The 19,428-nt window shown below is 43.4% G+C and overlaps 1 protein-coding gene across 6 annotated transcripts in view; it reads left to right on the top strand.

Moving 5' to 3' along the window:
* Positions 1-19,428, top strand: part of NGEF (neuronal guanine nucleotide exchange factor) — a 151,689-nt gene that overhangs the window by 85,555 nt on the left and 46,706 nt on the right. For all 6 annotated transcript variants that reach the window (XR_011973995.1, XR_011973994.1, XM_072640532.1 and 3 more), the window contains one exon: positions 3,237-3,520. Coding sequence is in view for 4 of the 6 variants with exons in the window: in XM_072640532.1 (XP_072496633.1) it covers positions 3,237-3,520 (284 nt within the window). In the remaining 2 variants the exon portion in view is untranslated. The remainder of the gene's footprint in view (positions 1-3,236; positions 3,521-19,428) is intronic.

Below are 19,428 nucleotides of genomic sequence, written 5' to 3'. Positions count from 1 at the left end.
TTATCAAATACCTGCCACATGCCAGGCACCAATAGAGCTGAGGCAGAGGTATGAGATGCTTTCTGCTTCTTATTCCTTTTAGTACTGACTGTGGGATCATAGATTTAGAACTGAAAGGGACCTTAGAGGTCAACTAGTCCAACTCTCTCATTTTACAGATAAGGAAACTAAGCCCCAGAGAAGGCAAATGAGTTGTCCAAGGTCATATAGGTAGGAAGTAGCAGAGGCAGTATTTAAACCCTGGTGTTTGGGTTCCAGACCTAGAGCTCCTTCCACAGCACCCCTCTGACTGAGGCTTGCAATGGTCAATCTGCACAGTATCTCCTCAGAATCTTGCTGGTGGCCAACGCAGCTGGGCTGCCTTAGGGGCAGGCCTCCTGGGGCTGGGTGTATATGTGAAGGCCTAGGGGACTCAGAAGCTTTTCTTGTGTTTCCCAGACCCTTTTGTAACCCCTTCTCAAGCTCATGTCTTCAAATGTATAACATAAAATACAGAGGAGTGCACAGAAAACCAATTCTTTTGAAATACAGTGGATCTGAATGTTTTTTTTTAAGTCCATGGACCCCAGGTAAAGAAGCCCTGTGCAGAATGAGCAGAATGATGAGATCTACCTACCCTCACAAAAGATAAATCTAATGAACTGTTGGCATTTCTTGGTTTGCCAAGTCCCATCTCCTGGGATCCTTACTGAACCTTGCTGGGGAAGGTGCGTGGCCGGTCATGGGAGGGGGTGTGATTTGGGATGTTCCGGGACCTGGGGTTTAGTCTTCGCTTTGTTTGTGGTTCTTTGACCCCTGCATGGTTCCCTGGGGTAGGAAGATAATTGAAAAATGCAGCAATGTGGCCCCAATCACACAGCCAGAGGGAGGAATGCAGATTCAGGCCTATATCTTCCTGAACACAAGGTTGCTTCTCTAGGAATCATCATCGTTATTTGAATTATGTTATGCTAATTATTACTCTAGCGCGTTATTCCAATTCTTTCCTAACTGACCAAACATAAGGTCATTGGTCCAGGGGCTGCAAAAATGTGGATACCATTGGTGCCCCTTGATGGATGCAGGACTGCACATAGCGTCTGGGGGCCGACTTGTCACGGGCTGTGATTCAGCAGTGAGAGGGGAGGGAGGGACACAAGAAGACTCCTGAGTCAATGAAAGTAACCTAGCAAAAGCAACTGATGTGAGGATGGCAAGAATGTGAACAGAAAGAACCGATAACCAAGCAGAAAACCCAGTAGTGGCCCCAGGACGGGGAGGGAAGTGTACCTCCATCCTTTGGGCAGGGAGTCCCCATCATCTGTTCATCCTCAAGGGCTTTCTGCTGCTCCAAGGCGGAGGTTCAGTGTATCCAGAAATAATTATGTGATCCAAACGAAGACTTCAGAACTTTTTTTTTAAAGGAAGAATATAAAACCCTTGAGGGCAAGGACTTTTACTTCTGTATACAAGACAGATAGCATAGTACACATAGTAGGTGCTTTCCAGGCATTTGGTTGGCTGAGGTGGATGGAGAAGATTTGTTCAAGGTTAAAGAACCCTTGTTAGTTTATTTTGCTCCAATGCAGTATAAGCTCTTGGAAGGCAGTAATGTCTCTGAATCTCCAACACTGAGCACTAGATTGACAGTGCCCCTTAGTCAGACATTTATTAAGGACCTACTATGTGTCGGGCACTATGCTAAGTGCCAGCATTAAACATGGGAGCAGGCAGAGGGGAGGAAAGGGGAATGGGGGAAGACAATTCCTGCTTCCAGGACCTTCCATTCTAACAGGCCTAGCCCTGGGCTTGATGAAGACTTGTTGATTGATACTGAATCCAAATTCAGACATTTGTGATTCTTCAGTTCAATGTCTTAGAATTCTTTCAGGATGTTGGGTATGAATGGAACAAGGCCACCTGTATAGAATTAGACTCTATCTTTGAAATCCTTTCCGCCACTGCTGTCTACCCTCAGCCCAGTCTTCACCAGGACATGAACATGGGGGCCATGGGTTCACCAAGTCTGTGTCTTCAAGTGCAAAGCTTTGTCTAGAAGATCCTCTAAAACTAAAAATAGAAAACCTTCCAATAGTCTGTAAGCTCCCTGAGGGCAGGGATCTCATCTTTTATTTTTTTAATCTTTGCAACCCCAACTGAGCCCAGTGCCTTGCACACTTGCAGTGGATGTTTAACAAATGTTTGCTGAAGCACTTGGACAAGTCACTTAGCTTCCTAGGCCTCAATTTTCTCATCTGGAAAAGGGGGGTAAAAATACCAGTGGAATCTCACAGGATTGTTCTGGGGAAAGTGCTTTACAAACCTTAAAGCATCTTGTAAATAGGAGCTAGAGACACTGGAGCCAGAGACAAAAATGGAACAGCCTCAGCCCAGAACAAACTTCTGTTGCCTTTGGGGGAGAGATAGGTAGAAAACAGAAAGAGAGAGGAATGAAACTTTCTATAGCCTGTATTAAGTACCCAGCACCATGTTAAGCATTCAAATATTTCATTTGATCCTCCTTACCCTGTGAGGTAAGTCCTATTATTATCTCCATTTTACAGCTGAGGAAATTGAGGCAACCAGAGGTCAAAGTAACTTGCCCAGTCAATTGGTGGCTCAGTGGACAGAGCACTGCTCCTGGAGTCAAGAAGACCTAAGTTCAAATCCAAACTCAGACACTAGCTGTGTGACCCTGGGCAAGTCGCTTAACTTCTGGATGCCTAACAAAATGGATTCCCTGGAGAAGGAAATGGCAAACCACTCCAGTGTCTTTGCCAAGGAAACCCCTTGGGGGATCACAGAGAGTCAGACACAACAGAAATGACTCAAGAACAATGGTCACTTAGTTTCACCATCCTTCACCTCTCTGTAGGAGCCTGAAATGGAGCATCAAGTCCAGGGAATGACTGGGCCAGACTATAGAATTTGTGATAAGAAGTAATGTGAAATGAGGCCAGATGGAGAAGGGGGAGTTGGATTGTGGAGGGCCTTCCATGCCAGACCCAGGAGTTGGCGGGTTATCCCACAGGCAATGGGCAGCCCTTGTGGTATCGAGTGTGGACAGGACCAGGGTTGAGCTGTGTGTCAGGTGAAGAGTGTAAAGGGTGATCTTCCTATTCATTCCTAGCCAGAAGATGCCAAAGTGTTGACTCAGTCACTTGAAAATATTCATGTCAAGAGAGAGCCATGTTTCCTTTTCTGCTGTTCTCTCTCCTTCCTTCCTTTACATTCATGACAATTTCCTTTCTTTCTAGGACTTTTGTATCAGGAATACCGCGATAAGTCCACACTTCATGAGATTGAGACCAGGAGGCTGCAGGATGCTGAGGTCCAAGTGGATGTGGATGAGTCTCCCACCAGTGAGGAGACCCCTCCAGAGGAGGAGGAGCCCCCCAGCTCCACGGAGAAGAAGGCTCTGCCCCAGATCTGCCTACTCAACAATGCCAACTCCAGGTTCAACCTCTGGCAGGATCTTCCGGAGATTAGGAGCAGCGGAGTCCTGGACATCCTCCAGCCTGATGAGATCAGACTCCAGGAGGTAAGTGGTGAGCAAAGAACCCCAGCAAGAGCAAGAGTCCCCTAAGTTCCTCACCCTGCAGAGGCAGAGGCTGGATGAGCAGAAAGGGACCTTGGAGCCAAACTAGTGAAGCCCCAATGTTACAGGGGGGAAAACTGAAGAACAAAAAGGGACTTTCCCAGGGTCACCCAGATACTAACTGGCAGAGACAGGATTTGAATCCAGCGTGCAAAGGGAGCTCAGAGGTTATCTAACAGCCTCCTTGCTTTATTTTTTACTTTTTGGAAGCAATCGGGGTAAAGTGACTTGCCCAGGGTCACATAGCTAGTAAGTTTCTGAAGCTGGATTTGAACTCATGTCCTCCTGACTTCAGGGCCAGTGTTCTATCCACTGAATCACTCAAATGCCCTTCTTCTTGTTTTATACATGAGAAAACTGAAGCCCAGAGAGGGCAAGGGGAAGTAAACAGCATTTGAACCTGAATCCTTAGTCTCCAAGTTCTTTTTACTGTAAACTTTCAGTCATTTGCCTTTACCTATTGAATAAAAGATAAATATCTGGTTCTGGTATTTACAACCCTCTACTTTCAACTTCCGATCCTGGCATTCAAGGCTCCCTGAAGTCTGTCTCCAACGTTCATCTTGCACTCATCCTCTTCACCTGTTCTACCTTCAAGCCAGACTGTATGACCCCTGCCCCTGCACCCTCCCATCTCTGTGCCACTGTTCCTCTGGGCCCCCTGGAAGGGGATTTCTCCATCTTAGTCTGTTGAAGTCTCTTCAGGTCGATTAGCAAACTTATATAAAATACCTACTGTGTTTCTGGCTCTGTGCTAGAAGCCGGGGATACACAGTCTGTGCCCTTAGGAAGATCATGTTCTCTAGGGGAAGACAGTGTGTACATAAACCAGGCAACAAGTATTTATTAAGTACTGGGCTTATGGAGGAAAAAAATATTCTTCCCCTCAGGGGTCTTAAATGTTGCAAATGCAAATAACTGTGTAAACAGTCAAGAAAAACTGAGGCAGGACAGAGCAGTGACAACCAGCCCGATCATGGAAAGGGAGCCCAGTCATAGAACCAGCCCTGAATAGCCCCTCTACTGGGCAGCTTCCTCTGTGAACTGCTCTTTGGCTCCCTTCCCAAGCAAAGAGACCTTCCCCCTCATGGATTTCTCTAAGTACTTGATCTGGGGAACTGTCCTTTGTTCTTAGTGTGGTCTCTCTTGTATAATGGATAGATAGATGGATGGATGGATGGAAAGATAGATAGATAGATAGATAGATAGATAGATAGATAGATAGATAGATAGATAGATAGATGGATGGATGGATGGATGGATGGATGGATGGATGGATGGATGGATGGATGGATAGAAAGATAGATAGATAGGTAGGTAGATAATCTCCCTTCTCCCCTCTCACTTTCCTACTATTAAATTATGCCTTAAACATAGCAGTGCTTAATAAATGTTGATTGATTTTAAGTCTTTTGAATTCAGGGTGAGTGTTGAATCTATTTTTATGACTCCTTTTTTCATGTCTGGAGTATATAGATACCTAATAAATGTTTTTTGGGGGTGCTAGAACAAGTTACTGCTATTAACAAACAGTTATCAAGTTATAGAATCATAGAGTTGCACATCAAGAGCTGGAAGGGACTCTAGAGTCCATCCAATCCCAACTCTTTCATTTTATAGTTGAGGAAACTGAGGCACAGAGAGGTTAAGAGACTTCATAGGATCATAGATTTGGAGCAAGAAGGGACCTTAAAGGTTATGAAGTCTGACCCCATTTCACAGAAGAAGAGACCAAGATAGAGAAGTTACAGTTGTCTGCAGTGGAATATGAACCCCTATCTTCCTGACTCCACATCCAGCATTCTGTATGCTACAGTACATCTGCACCTGGTGCCATGAATGGCTTTCTTTAGACTTTATTAGCAAGTGAATTTCCTTGCCTGAGACATCAAGTGCCTCCCTAGGCCACTTCCTTTCCTTCATCGGTGAAGGCCTGGCTCTCCAGAGTGTAAGCCCCTTAAGGGAAGCACTGTTTCCTTTTTATCCTGTGTCCCTAGTGCCTAGCACAGTGCTGGGTGGGTTGAGTACATCAGGAAGAAACTGGGATGCCTAGCAGATGGCCTGTTGTGACCTACTTCTGAAATGTTTCTAAAAAGACATTTATAAATATATCTCAATGTCTATATATAATTAGAAACTGTCCTTATACCATAAGAGTGCTTAGCTTAAACATGGCTTCTGTGAGAATTTGCTGTGTGGGTTTCCTTTCAAAAGAAGCATTTTTACTCCTTTTGGGACATTTATCTGGGACTGACCTGGTGGTCGCTCCGAGCAGGGGGCTCTCCAGGCTCCAGAATTTCAGCAAATCCTTGGTATCCAATTTGCAGGAAAACCAGCCTCTGGAACAATGGGGGAGGTAGGTTGTTCATGAGGGGTTGACATTCCAGGTTTGGAGGGGCTCCCCACTGGAGACAGAGCGAGCCCTTGGATTCAATCCAGTCTGGCCTCTTCCTTAGTGACTGCCTCACCTTCTTTGTGATCCCTCTTCATGGCTCTCTGGCCTCTTCTCGAACCCCATCCAGTGGCAGAAGCTCTGGCTGCTCCATTGGAATGCTTGAAGTCTTAATCAGTTTTTTCCCATGTTCCCATGACTCTGGGATCTCATCGATATGGGCATTCCCTTCAGTGATGGAGATCACTGCCTGGCATCTTGCACCATATCCTCTATATCATTTCATACACTCTCAAAAGGGAATCATCCTGAATACCAGTGGAGTCCATGGGCTGCCTAGTAGTCATGCCTCCCTCCTGACACATAGTAGGTCCTTAATAAATTCTTACTTGCCCCTTATTTTTTAGATGGTGCGGCCTGTGCCTCCAGTGACTTGTGGGTAGTACTCATTTTTCATTCCAGTCCACCGTTTCTATGTCATCTACACCCTGGCCTTCTCTCTCCACCAGCACAACCTTGGACTTTGCCCCTGGGTCTCCTAGCTGTGTTAGGGGAGTCATCCCTCTATCTGACTGAAAACCAGGTCTCCGTGGGCCTTCCTAGCCATCAGAATGCCATGCTGCTGTGTGGGGAGCAACCCCTTCCCCCTTTCTGGCTGTTCTTTAGGGGCTTCTCTATCAGAATGTCCTCAAGGACAGGGATTGTTTGCTTGCTTAGATTTGTATTCCCAGTGTTTAGCACCATGCGTGGCACACTGTAGGTGCTAAATAGGTGCTTTCTCTAACTCCTCAGAGCCTTCTGTGTTTCATGGCTCACAGCCATCCAATGCCACCATTGGAATATTGGTGTCAGAACGATCAGTCTTTGTTGGGGGCCCCCTCACTCCTTGTTTAACTCCTGGTCAGGTTGGTGGACTTGGCGGGTTGGTCTGTATCTCTATACACACGTCTGTCTGGGCATATTTATGCACATACGTGCACATAAGACCTCGGGGACAGCCAGTGGGTGTGACAGATGAGGTCTGTAGGTCATCCATCTAACTTCGAGGTGTAATCTGTCATTAGAGAAACAGGCCATTGAAAAGGAGCTGGATAGTCCCATGGGGGAAAGGAGAACCAGTGTGCGTTCACGGTATCCTCGGTATCCTCGCTGTGTCAGGAGAAAATGAGAAAGACCCACAGGGTGAAAGCCCCTACTGTCACAGCCACAGGAAATTAGGCTCGAGGCTCTGATTTCAGCAAGCACCCCACCAGCCATGGTACTTTCCTGGACCTTAGGACTCAGAGACCTCAAGGAATTTGCCTGAGTCCAGACAAGTGGTGAATTTGAGATTCCAATGAGAGTCCCATGACTTCAAGGTCAAGGCTCCCAGGTCAGCACTCCTTCCTTGGATGGGGGAGGGGAGATGCTGTGCAAGCAAGAAAGGGTGACAATCTGCCTCACTGAAGGGAACATGCACATGCTGAGATCAGGAGAGTATTATTTATACACACCTTGGTTCCCTTCTCTAGCTATATTCTGGCCCGCCATCTTTGGCGTAACTTCTCATCTTTGGCCCTCAGTTTGGCCCTGGAGAGGCGTACAATACGTCTAATCTTCCTTTCCCTTGCCCGCAGGTCCTGTTGAGATGGTAATGAGCTAAACCCTGCTAATTCTTTTACACAAAAGAGCTGCTGCCTGAGCAAACCTCTCCCGACCTCTACTTACTCAGTTCCTTTTTCTCTCCCACCTGAATGCACAGCTTTACATCTTGCCTTGTTGGAGCTTTCCCAGTCTGACCTTTGGAGATCTTGTTTCTATGGTTGAGCATGTTAGCAGTCTCTCCCAGCTGCCTGTCATCTGTAAGCATGCTGCCGCCAGCTCCAACCAAATCCCAGACATAAATGTTGAGCAGAAATGGGAGACGGTCAGAGGCCAGCAGAGAACACCTGCCCTCGTTGCCATGAATCAGACTGAGTCTAGTTGGCCAGTCAGCACCATTAGATGTCCTTGTAACTCTTGAGCTCACCTCTTTTAGTCTTGTGCAGTAGAGGGTTGGTCAAATTTCTTACTGGACTCAAGGTACTATGGTAGGTCTAAGACAGCAATTCTCAAACGTTTGGGTCTCAGGACCCTTTATACTCATAAACATTATTGAAACCTCAAAGAGCATTGGTTTTTGTGACTTATTTATTAGGATTTGCCATTTCAAAATGAAAACATCCAAGTATTATTATAAAAATAGTTTTGATCTTGTGGTCAAAGAGTCTCAGGGACTTGTGGAATCCCCTAACCATACTTTGAGAACCACTGGTCTATAATATTACTCTAACCTAGGGTTCTAGTAATCTGGTCAAAAAAGGAAATGAGGTTGATGTAGCACGATTTCAGTGAATAAGTATTTATTAAGCTCCTACTATGTGCCAGACCCGTACTAAGTGTTGGGGATACAAATACAGAGAATCCGACATTTCCTGCCTTGAAAGAATTTACATTCTAGTCTGTTCTAGAACTTAGGCCCATATGGATGTCAGGTTCACTAGTCTACAATTTATGGATCTCAGATAGTGCCCTAGATCTCGAGTCAGAAGGTATCTTGGAGGCCATCTCATCCAACAAGTCATTTTTACAGAGGATGAAACTGAGGCATGAAAAGGTTAAAGTGACGTACCCAAGGCCACACAGTAAATAAGGGATCATGGAGGATTTGAACCCAAGTTCTCTGACTCAAGCCTCTTTCCACTGCATCACTCTGGTTTTGCTTTTCTCTCTTGAAGATAGGGTCAGTATTTTCCCATCCCCTCTCTTTTGACATCTCCTCAGTTCTCAAGGACTCTCTGGATATGAACAACAAGCTATTCCAATGCCCTCGTGTGAAACTCACCTCACTCAGGGGAGTTGAACGCTAGTAGAGGTCCTATTGAGCTCAGAATAGCTATCGCCTTAATTGTTCTCAGCTTTGCATCTTTCTTAATAGGCATACCTCCTCCCCATCCCACTCTTTTCAATCTGAACATCATTCTCCTTGCAGAAAAAGTGGGAGAGGGGAGGAAAACCCTACCCTTTCTCTTCTTGCCCAAACACTCTTTTCTGTGGCTCTCCCATAAGGATGGTGGCTTTCCTTTCATACAGAAACACTCTACCTCTGCCCCAATCATCTAACCTGCTTTTGAATCATGTGTTGGTGGCTGGGTTCCCGTTATGCACCCCATCCTACTCAAATTCAGGGATTCATAGGAAATTAAACCAACCTCGTTATGTTAAAATCTCTAATTCACTTTATTTCATATGGTTTAAATGACTTTCTTACTAGTTTCCAGTCTTCTTTCCAGCTGGTTATTTCTCTCTTTGTTTGTGGTGCTGGGGTTCATAATCCTCTCTGGAGGATTCCCTCCCCCCCATTCTCCATTTTCAGTATGCAGTTTTTGGATCAGATTGGTAATGCTTCTTCCAAATGGATCTGTTCTTGCGAGGTGCACTTCATCCAAGGAGCCACAGTCCATCTTTTTGATATCTTCAGTTGTGGTCCAGAAAGCCAGATCCTATTCTGGGCAGTTATGGGGCACAGTGGGTAGAGTGCCCGGCTTGGAGTCAAATTCTTCTTGAGTTCAAATCTAGCCTCAACACTTACTAGTTGTGTGACCTTGGACATGTCACTTCACCCTGTTTGCCTCAGTTTTTTCATCTGTAAAATGAGCTGAAAAAGGAAATGGCAAAATCTGCTCTGGTATATCTGCCAAGAAACCCCCAAAATGGGTCACAAAGAGTCAGACACAACTGAAATGACTGAACAAGAACATTTTTCAACACCATCTTTGTAGCCAGTTGTTCACTTCTCCTATCCTCATTTCTCCTCTAAGGTTCAAGGGAAGGGAAGTATGGAAGACCACCTGTACTCCCACATCTTCCATTTGTCCACCCAGAACTCCAGAATCCCAAGAGAACTTGTCTAGCTTTCTTCAAGCACTGCCATTGTTCCCAAGGCAATCACGCTATTATGTCTTCATGGTCCTGGCCAACTTTCTTTTCTGGTTTGAATGCACATCTCCCAGTTGACCATGACCGATCTGCCTCTGGCTCCCATCAGATAGTGCTGCAGTCACTACTCATCACTGTACAGCTTTTCCTTCCAGGGATAGTTGTCCCTTTGAATCTTTTATTTCCATCTGATTTGGGAGCTCATCTTCCTTTCCAATAATCTGGATCACAAGCCTTCTCTCTTCCTGAAGGTAGAAGACTGACCTGCATTTGATACACATACAGCAGGTGTTTGCCTCAGGAAAGAAGACAAATAGCAGAATCACTGCTCTTCACCAAGATGGAAAATCAACCAGTCAACGAACATTAATTAAGTACCTACTATATGCCAGGCACTGTGTGTATATGTGTATGTATGTGGGTATATATGTATATATGTGTGTGTTTGTGTGTGCATGGTGGGGGGGAGAGCACCCTTCTCAGTATCATGCTTTTAAATGCACAAAATAATAAACACGGTTATCACAAAGGAAATCTATAATATTGAAATGCCATTAGCAATATTGGCTACTTTTCTCTGGGAGTCAGAGTGTATGGCCAAAAGCTCTTGCCACTTGTCACTGTCTCCATCAGTGTCAAAGGCACACAACTTGCTCTAAGGGGAATGGTACATTGCCTCTGATGAAAGTAGTTTGGCAAGCACCCAGATTAAGGCAGTAAGTTCTATGCGCATGACACCATCCTAGGTGACAGGGAGATACAAAAATAGAGTCCAGTAGAGGAGATGAGGCATGTTCACCAATTACCACGATACAAGGTGGGATGTGTTAAAGCCTGCGAGGTCTGAAGTTATAAGACAAAGAAGGTATTTATTGTGTCTGAAGAATCTGACAACTCTTGATAAAGGAGCTGGAACTGGAGCTGGCCCAGAAAGAATGGGTCAGAATTAGAGGGCACCACTATCCTTTCAGTCACCTTCCACGTTGTCCTTGTCTTTTCACTCTCTGCCTCTTTGTTCACCTCTACTGAGCTGACAAGTCTCATCTTTTCTACCCTGACAGTATCTCTAGTATCTATCCCTTTCTCTCTACTTATATGGCCTCCACTATAGTTCAGACCCTTGCCACACCCTCAGGACTATTGCAGTAGACTTCTAGCTGGCCTCCCTGCCTCAAGCTTATCCTTACTCCAGTCCTTACTCCAAATTCCTGCCAAAGTGAGTTTCCTAAAGTACAAGTTTGACCATATCACCCCTCAACTTGGTAAACTCTAGTAGCTCTCTTATTATTTCCAGGATCAAATGTAGCCCCCTCTGTTTGGCATTCTTCAAAACCCTTACAACCTGCCCACCTCTAACTTACCTTTTCAGCTTTTCTACACATTATTCTCTCCCTCTCTTCATCTCTCTCTCTCTCTCTCTCTCTCTCTCTCTCTCTCTCTCTCTCTCTCTCTCTCTCTCTCTCTTTTTTGAGGCAATCAGAGTTAAGTGACTTGCCCAAGGTCACACAGCTAGTAAGTGCCTGGGACCAGATTTGAACTCAAATCTTGACTTCAAGACTGGTACTCCATCCACTGCAGTGCCACCTAGCTGCCCCCACAATTATCTTTTAAGAGTATTCAATCCAATTAAGCTGATCTTGATGTTTTTCACCCATAACCCATCTTCTATCTCTTTATCTTTGTCAATTGTACCCCACAACTGGAATGTTCTTCCTCACTTCTGCCTCTTGGAATCCACTGGCTCCCTTCTAAACTCAATTCAAGAACCACCTTCCACATGAGGCTTTTTCTGATCACCTTCCACCCCCAGCAGCTAGTGCCTTTCCTCCAATGGGACCTGGTCTCCATGGTGTATCTGTGTATTTATGTGCATCCTATCTCCTCCGGAAGGAAGTAAAAGTCCTGGAGGGAGAGTAGGACCTATTTACCCTTAGTACCTAAAACATAGTAGGTACTTAATAAATGCTTGTTGAATCATTGACTGGGCACTGAGATCATCTTCATATGTTCAGCCTCTTGGAGAATATTGTAAGCTAAACATGAAGAGGATTACGTGCATGTCTTTGGTCAGTGGGTGCAGAGAAAAGGAAAATATGACTCTGCTTCTGACATGATGATGAGAAATGACAGTCCCAAGAGGTAATGCCAATGGATGGTTTTTAATTATCCTGACATCTGTTAAGCATTAAATATATAATGTCTAATAATGACTCATCACCAATGGTCTTAAATGATCAGGTCGGCTCCTTAGTGACTCTTAATGATACAAACAGCAGAATGTGCTAAAGATATTATTCAGTCTTGTTCTTCATTAACTAAATGATGCCTAAGAAAAGAAGGGAAATAATTCAGGGTAGCTCAGAGATTCACTCAGAGCCAGCAACCATAGTTTCATTCTTTTTTAAAATGTAAAACATTTCCATATTAGTTATTTTGTACAAGAAGACTAGAATAAAAGAAAAAAGTGAAAGAAAGTGAAAAAGAAAAATGCTTCCGTCTGTATTCAGTCAACATCAGTTCTTTCTCTGGAGGCAGATAATGTGCTTCATCACTGGTCTTTTGGGGTTGTTAGGATCATTGTGTTGCTGAGAATAGATAAGCCATTCACAATTCTTAATCGATTAATATTGCTGTTACGATGTACAAAATTCTCCTGGCTCTGTTCGTTTCACTATGCATCAGTTCATGTAAGTCTTTCCAGGTACTTCCAAAATTATCCTGCTTGTCATTTCTTATAGCACAATAATATTTCATTATATTCATATACCACAGCTTGTTTATCATTCCTCAATTGATGGGCATCCCTTTGATTTTCAATTGTTATCCACCACAAATAGAGCTACTATAAATGTTTTTATATAAATAGGTCCTTTCCTCCTTTTTTGGATGTCTTTGATCTTAGATCTAGCAGTGATGTTTCTGGATCAAAGAGTTTGCACAGTTTTATGGCCTTTTGTTCATAATTCCAATAATTCCATAAATCTCAAGAATGCTTGGATCAGTTCACAACTCCACCAACAGTGCAGTAGTATCCCAGTTTTCCCACATCCCCTCCAACACCCAATATTTTCCTTTTTTGTCATATTAGCCACTCTGGTAGGTGTGAGGTGGTACCTCATTTTTACTTGCATTTCTCTGATCAATAGTGATTTAGAGCATTTTTTCCTATGACCATATATAGCTTTGATTTCTTCATCTGCAAAGTGCCTGTTCATATCATTTGACCATCTATCAGTTGGGGAATGACTTGTATTTTTGTAAATTTGACTCAGTTCTCTATATATTTGAGAAATGGGGCCTTTATCAGAGATACTTGTTGCAAACATTTTCCCCCAGTTTTCTGCTTTCCTTATAATTTTGGTTGCATTGGCTTTGTTTGTGCAAAAACTTCTTAATTTTATATAATCAGAATGATCTATTTTACATTTTGTAGTGTTCTCTATATTTTATTTGATCCTAAATTCTTCCTTATTCATATATGTGACAGATGAACTATTCCATGCTCTTGTAATTTACTTGTGGTATCACCCTTTTTGTACCCATTTTGACTTTATCTTAGCATATGGTGTGATGTTGTTCTATACCTAGTTTCTGCCAGACTGTTTTCTAGTGTTCACAGCAGTTTTTGTCAAATAATGAACTTTTGTTCCAAAAGTTTGGATTATATATTATATTATATACTAGATTACGATGGTCATTTACAAAAATGTAATTTGTACCTAATCTATTCCACTGATCCATCACTCTATTTCTTATCCAGTACCAGACTGTTTTGATAATTACTGCTTTGTCATACAGTTGGAGATCAGATTTACCACCTTGTTTTGCATTTTTTTCGTTGATTCCCTTGATATCCTTGAGCTTTTGTTTTTCCAGATTAATTTTGTTGATATTTTTTCTAGTCCTATAAAATAATTTTTTGATAATTTGATTGATATGCCACTGAATAAATAGATTAATTCAAGTAGAATTGTTTTTTTTTCATTTTTTTCCCTTTTTTTTTTTATTATTAAATTTATTTATTTAACTTTTAACATTCATTTTCACAAAATTTTGGGTTACAAATTTTCTCCCCTTTTATCCCCTCCCCCCCCAAACACCAAGCATTCTAATTGCCCCTATGACCAATCTGCTCTCTCTTCTATCATCCCTCTCTGCCCTTGTCTCCATCTTCTCTTTTGTCCTGTAGGGGCAGATAGCTTTCTATACCCCTTTACCTGTTTTTCTTATTTCCTAGTGGCAAGAACATTACTCGACAGTTGATCCTAACACTTTGAGTTCCAACTTCTCTTCCTCCCTCCCTCCCCACCCCTTCCCTTTGGAAGGCAAGCAATTCAATATAGGCCATATCTGTGTAGTTTTGCAAATGACTTCCATAATAGTTGTGTTGTATAGGACTAACTATATTTCCCTCCATCCTATCCTGTCCCCCATTACTTCTATTCTCTTTTGATCCTATCCCTCCCCATGAGTGTCGACCTCGAATTGCACTCTCCTCCTCATGCCCTCCCTTCTATCATCCCCCCCACCCTGCTTGTCCCCTTATCCCCCACTTTCCTGTATTGTGAGATAGGTTTTCCTACCAAAATGAGTGTGCACTTTATTCTTTTCTTTAGTGGAATGTGGTGAGAGTAGACTTCATGTTTTTCTCTCACCTCCCCTTTATCCCTCCACTAATGAGTCTTTTGATTGCCTCTTTTATGAGAGATAATTTGCCCCATTCAATTTCTCCCTTTCTCTTCCCAATATATTTCTCTCTCACTGCTTGATTTCATTTTGTTTTAAAGATATGATCCCATCCTCTTCAATTCACTCTGTGCACTCTGTCTCTATGTATGTGAGCGTATGTGCTTGTGTAATCCCACCCAGTACCCAGATACTGAAATGTTTCAAGAGTTACAAATATTGTCTTTCCATGTAGGAATGTAAACAGTTCAGCTTTAGTAAGTCCCTTATGACTTCACTTTGCTGTTCACCTTTTCATGGTTCTCTTCATTCTTGTGTTTGAAAGTCAAATTTTCTTTTCAGCTCTGGTCTTTTCATCAAGAATACTTGAAAATCCTCTATTTCGTTGAAAGACCATTTTTTCCCCTGAAGTATTATAGTCAGTTTTGCTGGGTAGGTGATTCTTGGTTTTAGTCCTAGTTCCTTTGACTTCTGGAATATACTGTTCCATGCCCTTCGATCCCTTAATGTAGAGGCTGCTAGATCTTGTGTTATTCTGATTGTATTTCCACAATACTTGAATTGTTTCTTTCTAGCTGCCTGCAGTATTTTCTCCTTGACCTGGGAACTCTGGAATTTGGCCACAATGTTCCTAGGAGTTTCTCTTTTTGGATCTCTTTCAGGCGGTGTTCTGTGGATTCCTTGAATATTTATTTTTCCCTCTGGTTCTAGAATCTCAGGGCAGTTTTCCTTGATAATTTCATGAAAGATGATGTCTAGGCTCTTCTTTTGATCATGGCTTTCAGGTAGTCCCATAATTTTTAAATTGTCTCTCCTGGATCTATTTTCCAGGTCTGTTGTTTTTCCAATGAGATATTTCACATTATCTTCCATTTTTCCATTCTTCTCTCTTTGTTCTGTGATTTCTTGGTTTCTCATAAAGTCATTAGCCTCCATCTGTTCCATTCTAATTTTGAAAGAACTATTTTCTTCAGTGAGCTTTTGAATCTCCTTTTCCATTTGGCTAATTCTGCTTTTGAAAGCATTCTTCTCCTCATTGGCTTTTTGAACCTCTTTTGCCAATTGACATTTTTTTGGGTCTCCCTTAGCAGGGAGCTGATCTGCTGTTCATGCTTTGACTTCATGTCTCTCATTTCTCTTCCCAGCTTTTCCTCCACCTCTCTAACTTGATTTTCAAAATTCTTTTTGAGCTCTTCCATGGCCTGAGCCCATTGGGTGGGCTGGGACACAAAAGCCTTGATTTCTGTGTCTTTGCCTGATGGTAAGCATTGTTCTTCCTCATCAGAAAGGAAGGGAGGAAATGCCTGTTCGCCAAGAAAGTAACCTTCTATAGTATTATTTCTTTTCCCTTTTCTGGGCATTTTCCCAGCCAGTGACTTGACCTCTGAATATTTTCCTCACACCCACCTCACCTCCTGATCCTCCCAGCCCGTGTTTGTGGTCTGAGATTCAAATGCTGCTTCCAGCCTCAGGGCTTTTGGCGGGGGCAGGGCTGCTATTCAGTATGAGATTATGTTCTGGTGCTGAGGTCGGGGCAGGGCCACCTCTCAGGCTCAGTTCCCTCAGGGGGTTTATGCACAGACCTTCCGCAATGGATTCAGGCTCCCGCCCGCTTGGGGAGCCCCTGTCTGCAGCCGCCTCTCAGCTTCTACCTCCCGGGGGGGGCCTGAATTATTGGGGCACCCCGCTCCCCTCTCGACCCGCCAAAGAGACTCTCTCACCCACCCCTATCACCTGTGGGTGGAGGGACTTGTGCGGCCGCTGGAGATCCCGTCCCTGAAGCCTGCTCGGATCTGTCTCTCTCGGTGCCGCAGCCGTGGCCGCAGCAGGTCTGGGCTGGGCTTTGTGTCTGCAGCGTGACGGACCTTTTGCGAGAGGTTTGCAGATCCCTCTGTGGGTGGAGGGACCCGCGTGGCCGCTGGAGATCCTGTCTGTGAAGCCTGCTTGGATCTTTTCCTCTCGGTGGCGCGGCCGCGGCAGGGCTGCACTCAGCTCCCAGTCCCGGCGCCCAGTCCGCAGCGCGAAGGACCCCCCCGCGAGAGGTTTGCAAGTCTCTCTGGAACAGAAATCTCCCTCGCTCCAATGTTCCGTGGCCTCTGGGTGCGGAATTCGCCGTGAGTTACTTCCCTGTAGCCATTCTATGGGTTGTGGGTTCAGAGCTATGTGTATGTGCGTCTTTCTACTCCGCCATCTTGGCTCCGCCCCCCCCTAGAATTGTTTTTATTATATTTGCTCAGCCTCCCATGAGAAATTAATATTTTTCCAGTTGTTGAGATCTGACTTTATTTGCATGAAAACTGTCTTATAATTGTGATCATTTAATTCTTGGGTTTGTCTTATCAGGTAGACTCCCAAGTATTTTATATTGCCAACATTCATTTTAAATGGAATTTCTCTTTTTATCTCTTGCTGCTGGACTTTGTTGGTAATATATAGAAATGCTAATGATTTATGTGGGTATATTTTGTATCTTGCTGAAGTTGTTAACAATTTGAAGTAGTTTTAATTTGATTCTCTAAGATTTTCTTAGTATAACATCATATCATCCACAAAAGAGAGTTTTGTTTCCTCATTGCCTATTCTAATTCCTTTTATTTCTTTTTCTTCTCTTATTGCTATAGCTAGCATTTCTAGTATAACAATGAAAAACAGAGGTGATATCCTTGCTTCACCCCTGATTGTATTGGGAAGGTTTTCAGCTTATCTCCATTACAAATAATGCTTGCTGGTGGTTTTAGATAAGTATTACTTATTGTTTTGAGATAAGCCCTATTTATTCCTATGCTCAGAGTTTCATTTGAAAAGCAGCTGAAGATCACATGTCCACAAGAAGGATAGCAGTCATTTATTAAGCACCTACCTTTATCCCATCTCCATCTTCATGACTTTGCTCTCACTGTCTCTCATGCCTTCCCTGTTCTCCTTCCCCATATTTCCCTCATAGAATTCCTCTTTTCCATCAAGACACAGTTCAAGAATTACCTTTGATAGGAAGCCTTTTCTGATCTTCCCAACTACTAGGACCCAGCCCCTGCCAATGATTTTATTTCTTTCTATACTTATGGATGGGAGGGAGCATTTTGTTCTTCATTCTTGAATCCCTAGTGCCTAGGACAGTGCCTTGCCCATACAAGGCAAACATTAAATATTTGTTGATTTTGATTGACTCCTTCTTACTGTGTTCCAGGCACTCCTTGGAACCTCAACATACATTCAATTAAAATGAGCTATTCCATTACAATAAACCCTCCAATGAATTAGGGGTAGCTAGGTGTCATGGCCAGTAATCAAATGCTGGGGATGGAGTCAAGGAGATGATTCAAATCTTGTCTCAGAGATTAACTAGCCATGTTCCTCTTCTTTAAAATGAAGGGGTTGGATTCAGTGGCCTCTAAGATCCCTTTCAGTTTGAAATTTCTGACCCCCATGAAGCACCCCTCATCTCCTAGAATCCCCTGGTTCTTTCTTGGGACTGTCCCCTTCCTTCCATTCTTCATCTTCCTTTGCCCACTTCCCTCTCATTTTTTCAGAAGAGATGCCAAAAGAATTTTTCAGAATTGTTTTACTTAGACAGGTTTAACCTAGGATTGGAGCCAGGTTTAGGTGACTGGGTTCAGAAATATCCTAACTTTGAAGTCTAAGCTTTTTAATGGAATTATAAATAGCACACACAAACTGCTATCTCTCTCAGTCTTAAGACTCTGGGGATTGAAGGAACCTCTTTAGAGGGCATGTTCTTTTCTTTCAAAAGAAAGACTTGACTTGGAAGGTATTTTTGGAGAACTCACTCAGTAAGCATTTATTGTGTGCAGGACTCTGTACTAGATGCCATGGGGGTTACAGAGATGACTGAGACAGGGTCACAAAATCCCAGAGTTGAAGATACCTCAGCACCCACCCCAAGAGGAGCCCCATCCATAACATACCCAACAAGGGGACCTGCTTAAAAGCATTCTCTGGTAACAGCCTGTCACTGGCCCCATATCTGAAGCCTTTCTGACTTGGCAGGAGCTGTCCAAGTTTGTTCCCCATGGCTTAGAGCCTTCCAGGACTGGGGTCATCTCCTTGCCACAAGTAGGCTTCAGAGGTAAACTTTAGGAGAAAGCAAGTCTTAGCAGTGCTAAATGAAAGTCACAAAGAGCCTCTTGAATGGCTAAGGGAGTGAACACTAATTCATAAAATATGGGTCAGCCTAAATGAGTATGTTTCCAGTATAAGAATTTAGCTCATGCATAAATAATTGGAAGCAGGGAGCTGAGAAAGGCTCCCTGAATAGAAAGGCGCATACTGGAAAAGAAAGGCAGTGTAGGCATCAAATTAATGAACATTGTGGTAAAAGCAGTCATCGAGAGCTGAGTTTGAGGCAATGGACTTTGGTGGAGAGAGAACCTGGGAAGAGGGCAGGTCATGGCACCCTCATCAGATGTGTAGGGAATTGATTCCCTTGCTATAAGAAAGCTATTGATCAGGGGGAAACAATCAGTTGAAAAACACAGGAAAAGTGATACGACAAACCATCGAGTATATACAATGAGAAGTGCCCAGAAAAACTAAGACTTAAGATGACTAATGATCTATAAATAGATGCCAGAGAAGAAGCAGGATGTTTTTGTGCTCAGTGCCAGGATCATCCATCCATCCATCCATCCAATCATTCATCCATCCATCCACCCCCTTTCACAAAAATTTTGGAAAAATCTGTGGCAGGTCCCTGGTCCGTCTCCAGCCTCTGGTTTTTTTTTTCTTTTATAGCATTTTACTGATGTTCTTTTCTTTATATCATTGTCACTTCCCAATGAATCCTCCCTATAACAAT

This window comes from Notamacropus eugenii, chromosome 2 (assembly GCF_028372415.1).
Source record: "Notamacropus eugenii isolate mMacEug1 chromosome 2, mMacEug1.pri_v2, whole genome shotgun sequence".
In the NCBI taxonomy this organism is placed as follows: domain Eukaryota; kingdom Metazoa; phylum Chordata; class Mammalia; order Diprotodontia; family Macropodidae; genus Notamacropus; species Notamacropus eugenii.
The sequence above is the reverse complement of the archived record's forward strand: the minus strand, read 5'-3'. Positions and strand labels throughout refer to the sequence as shown.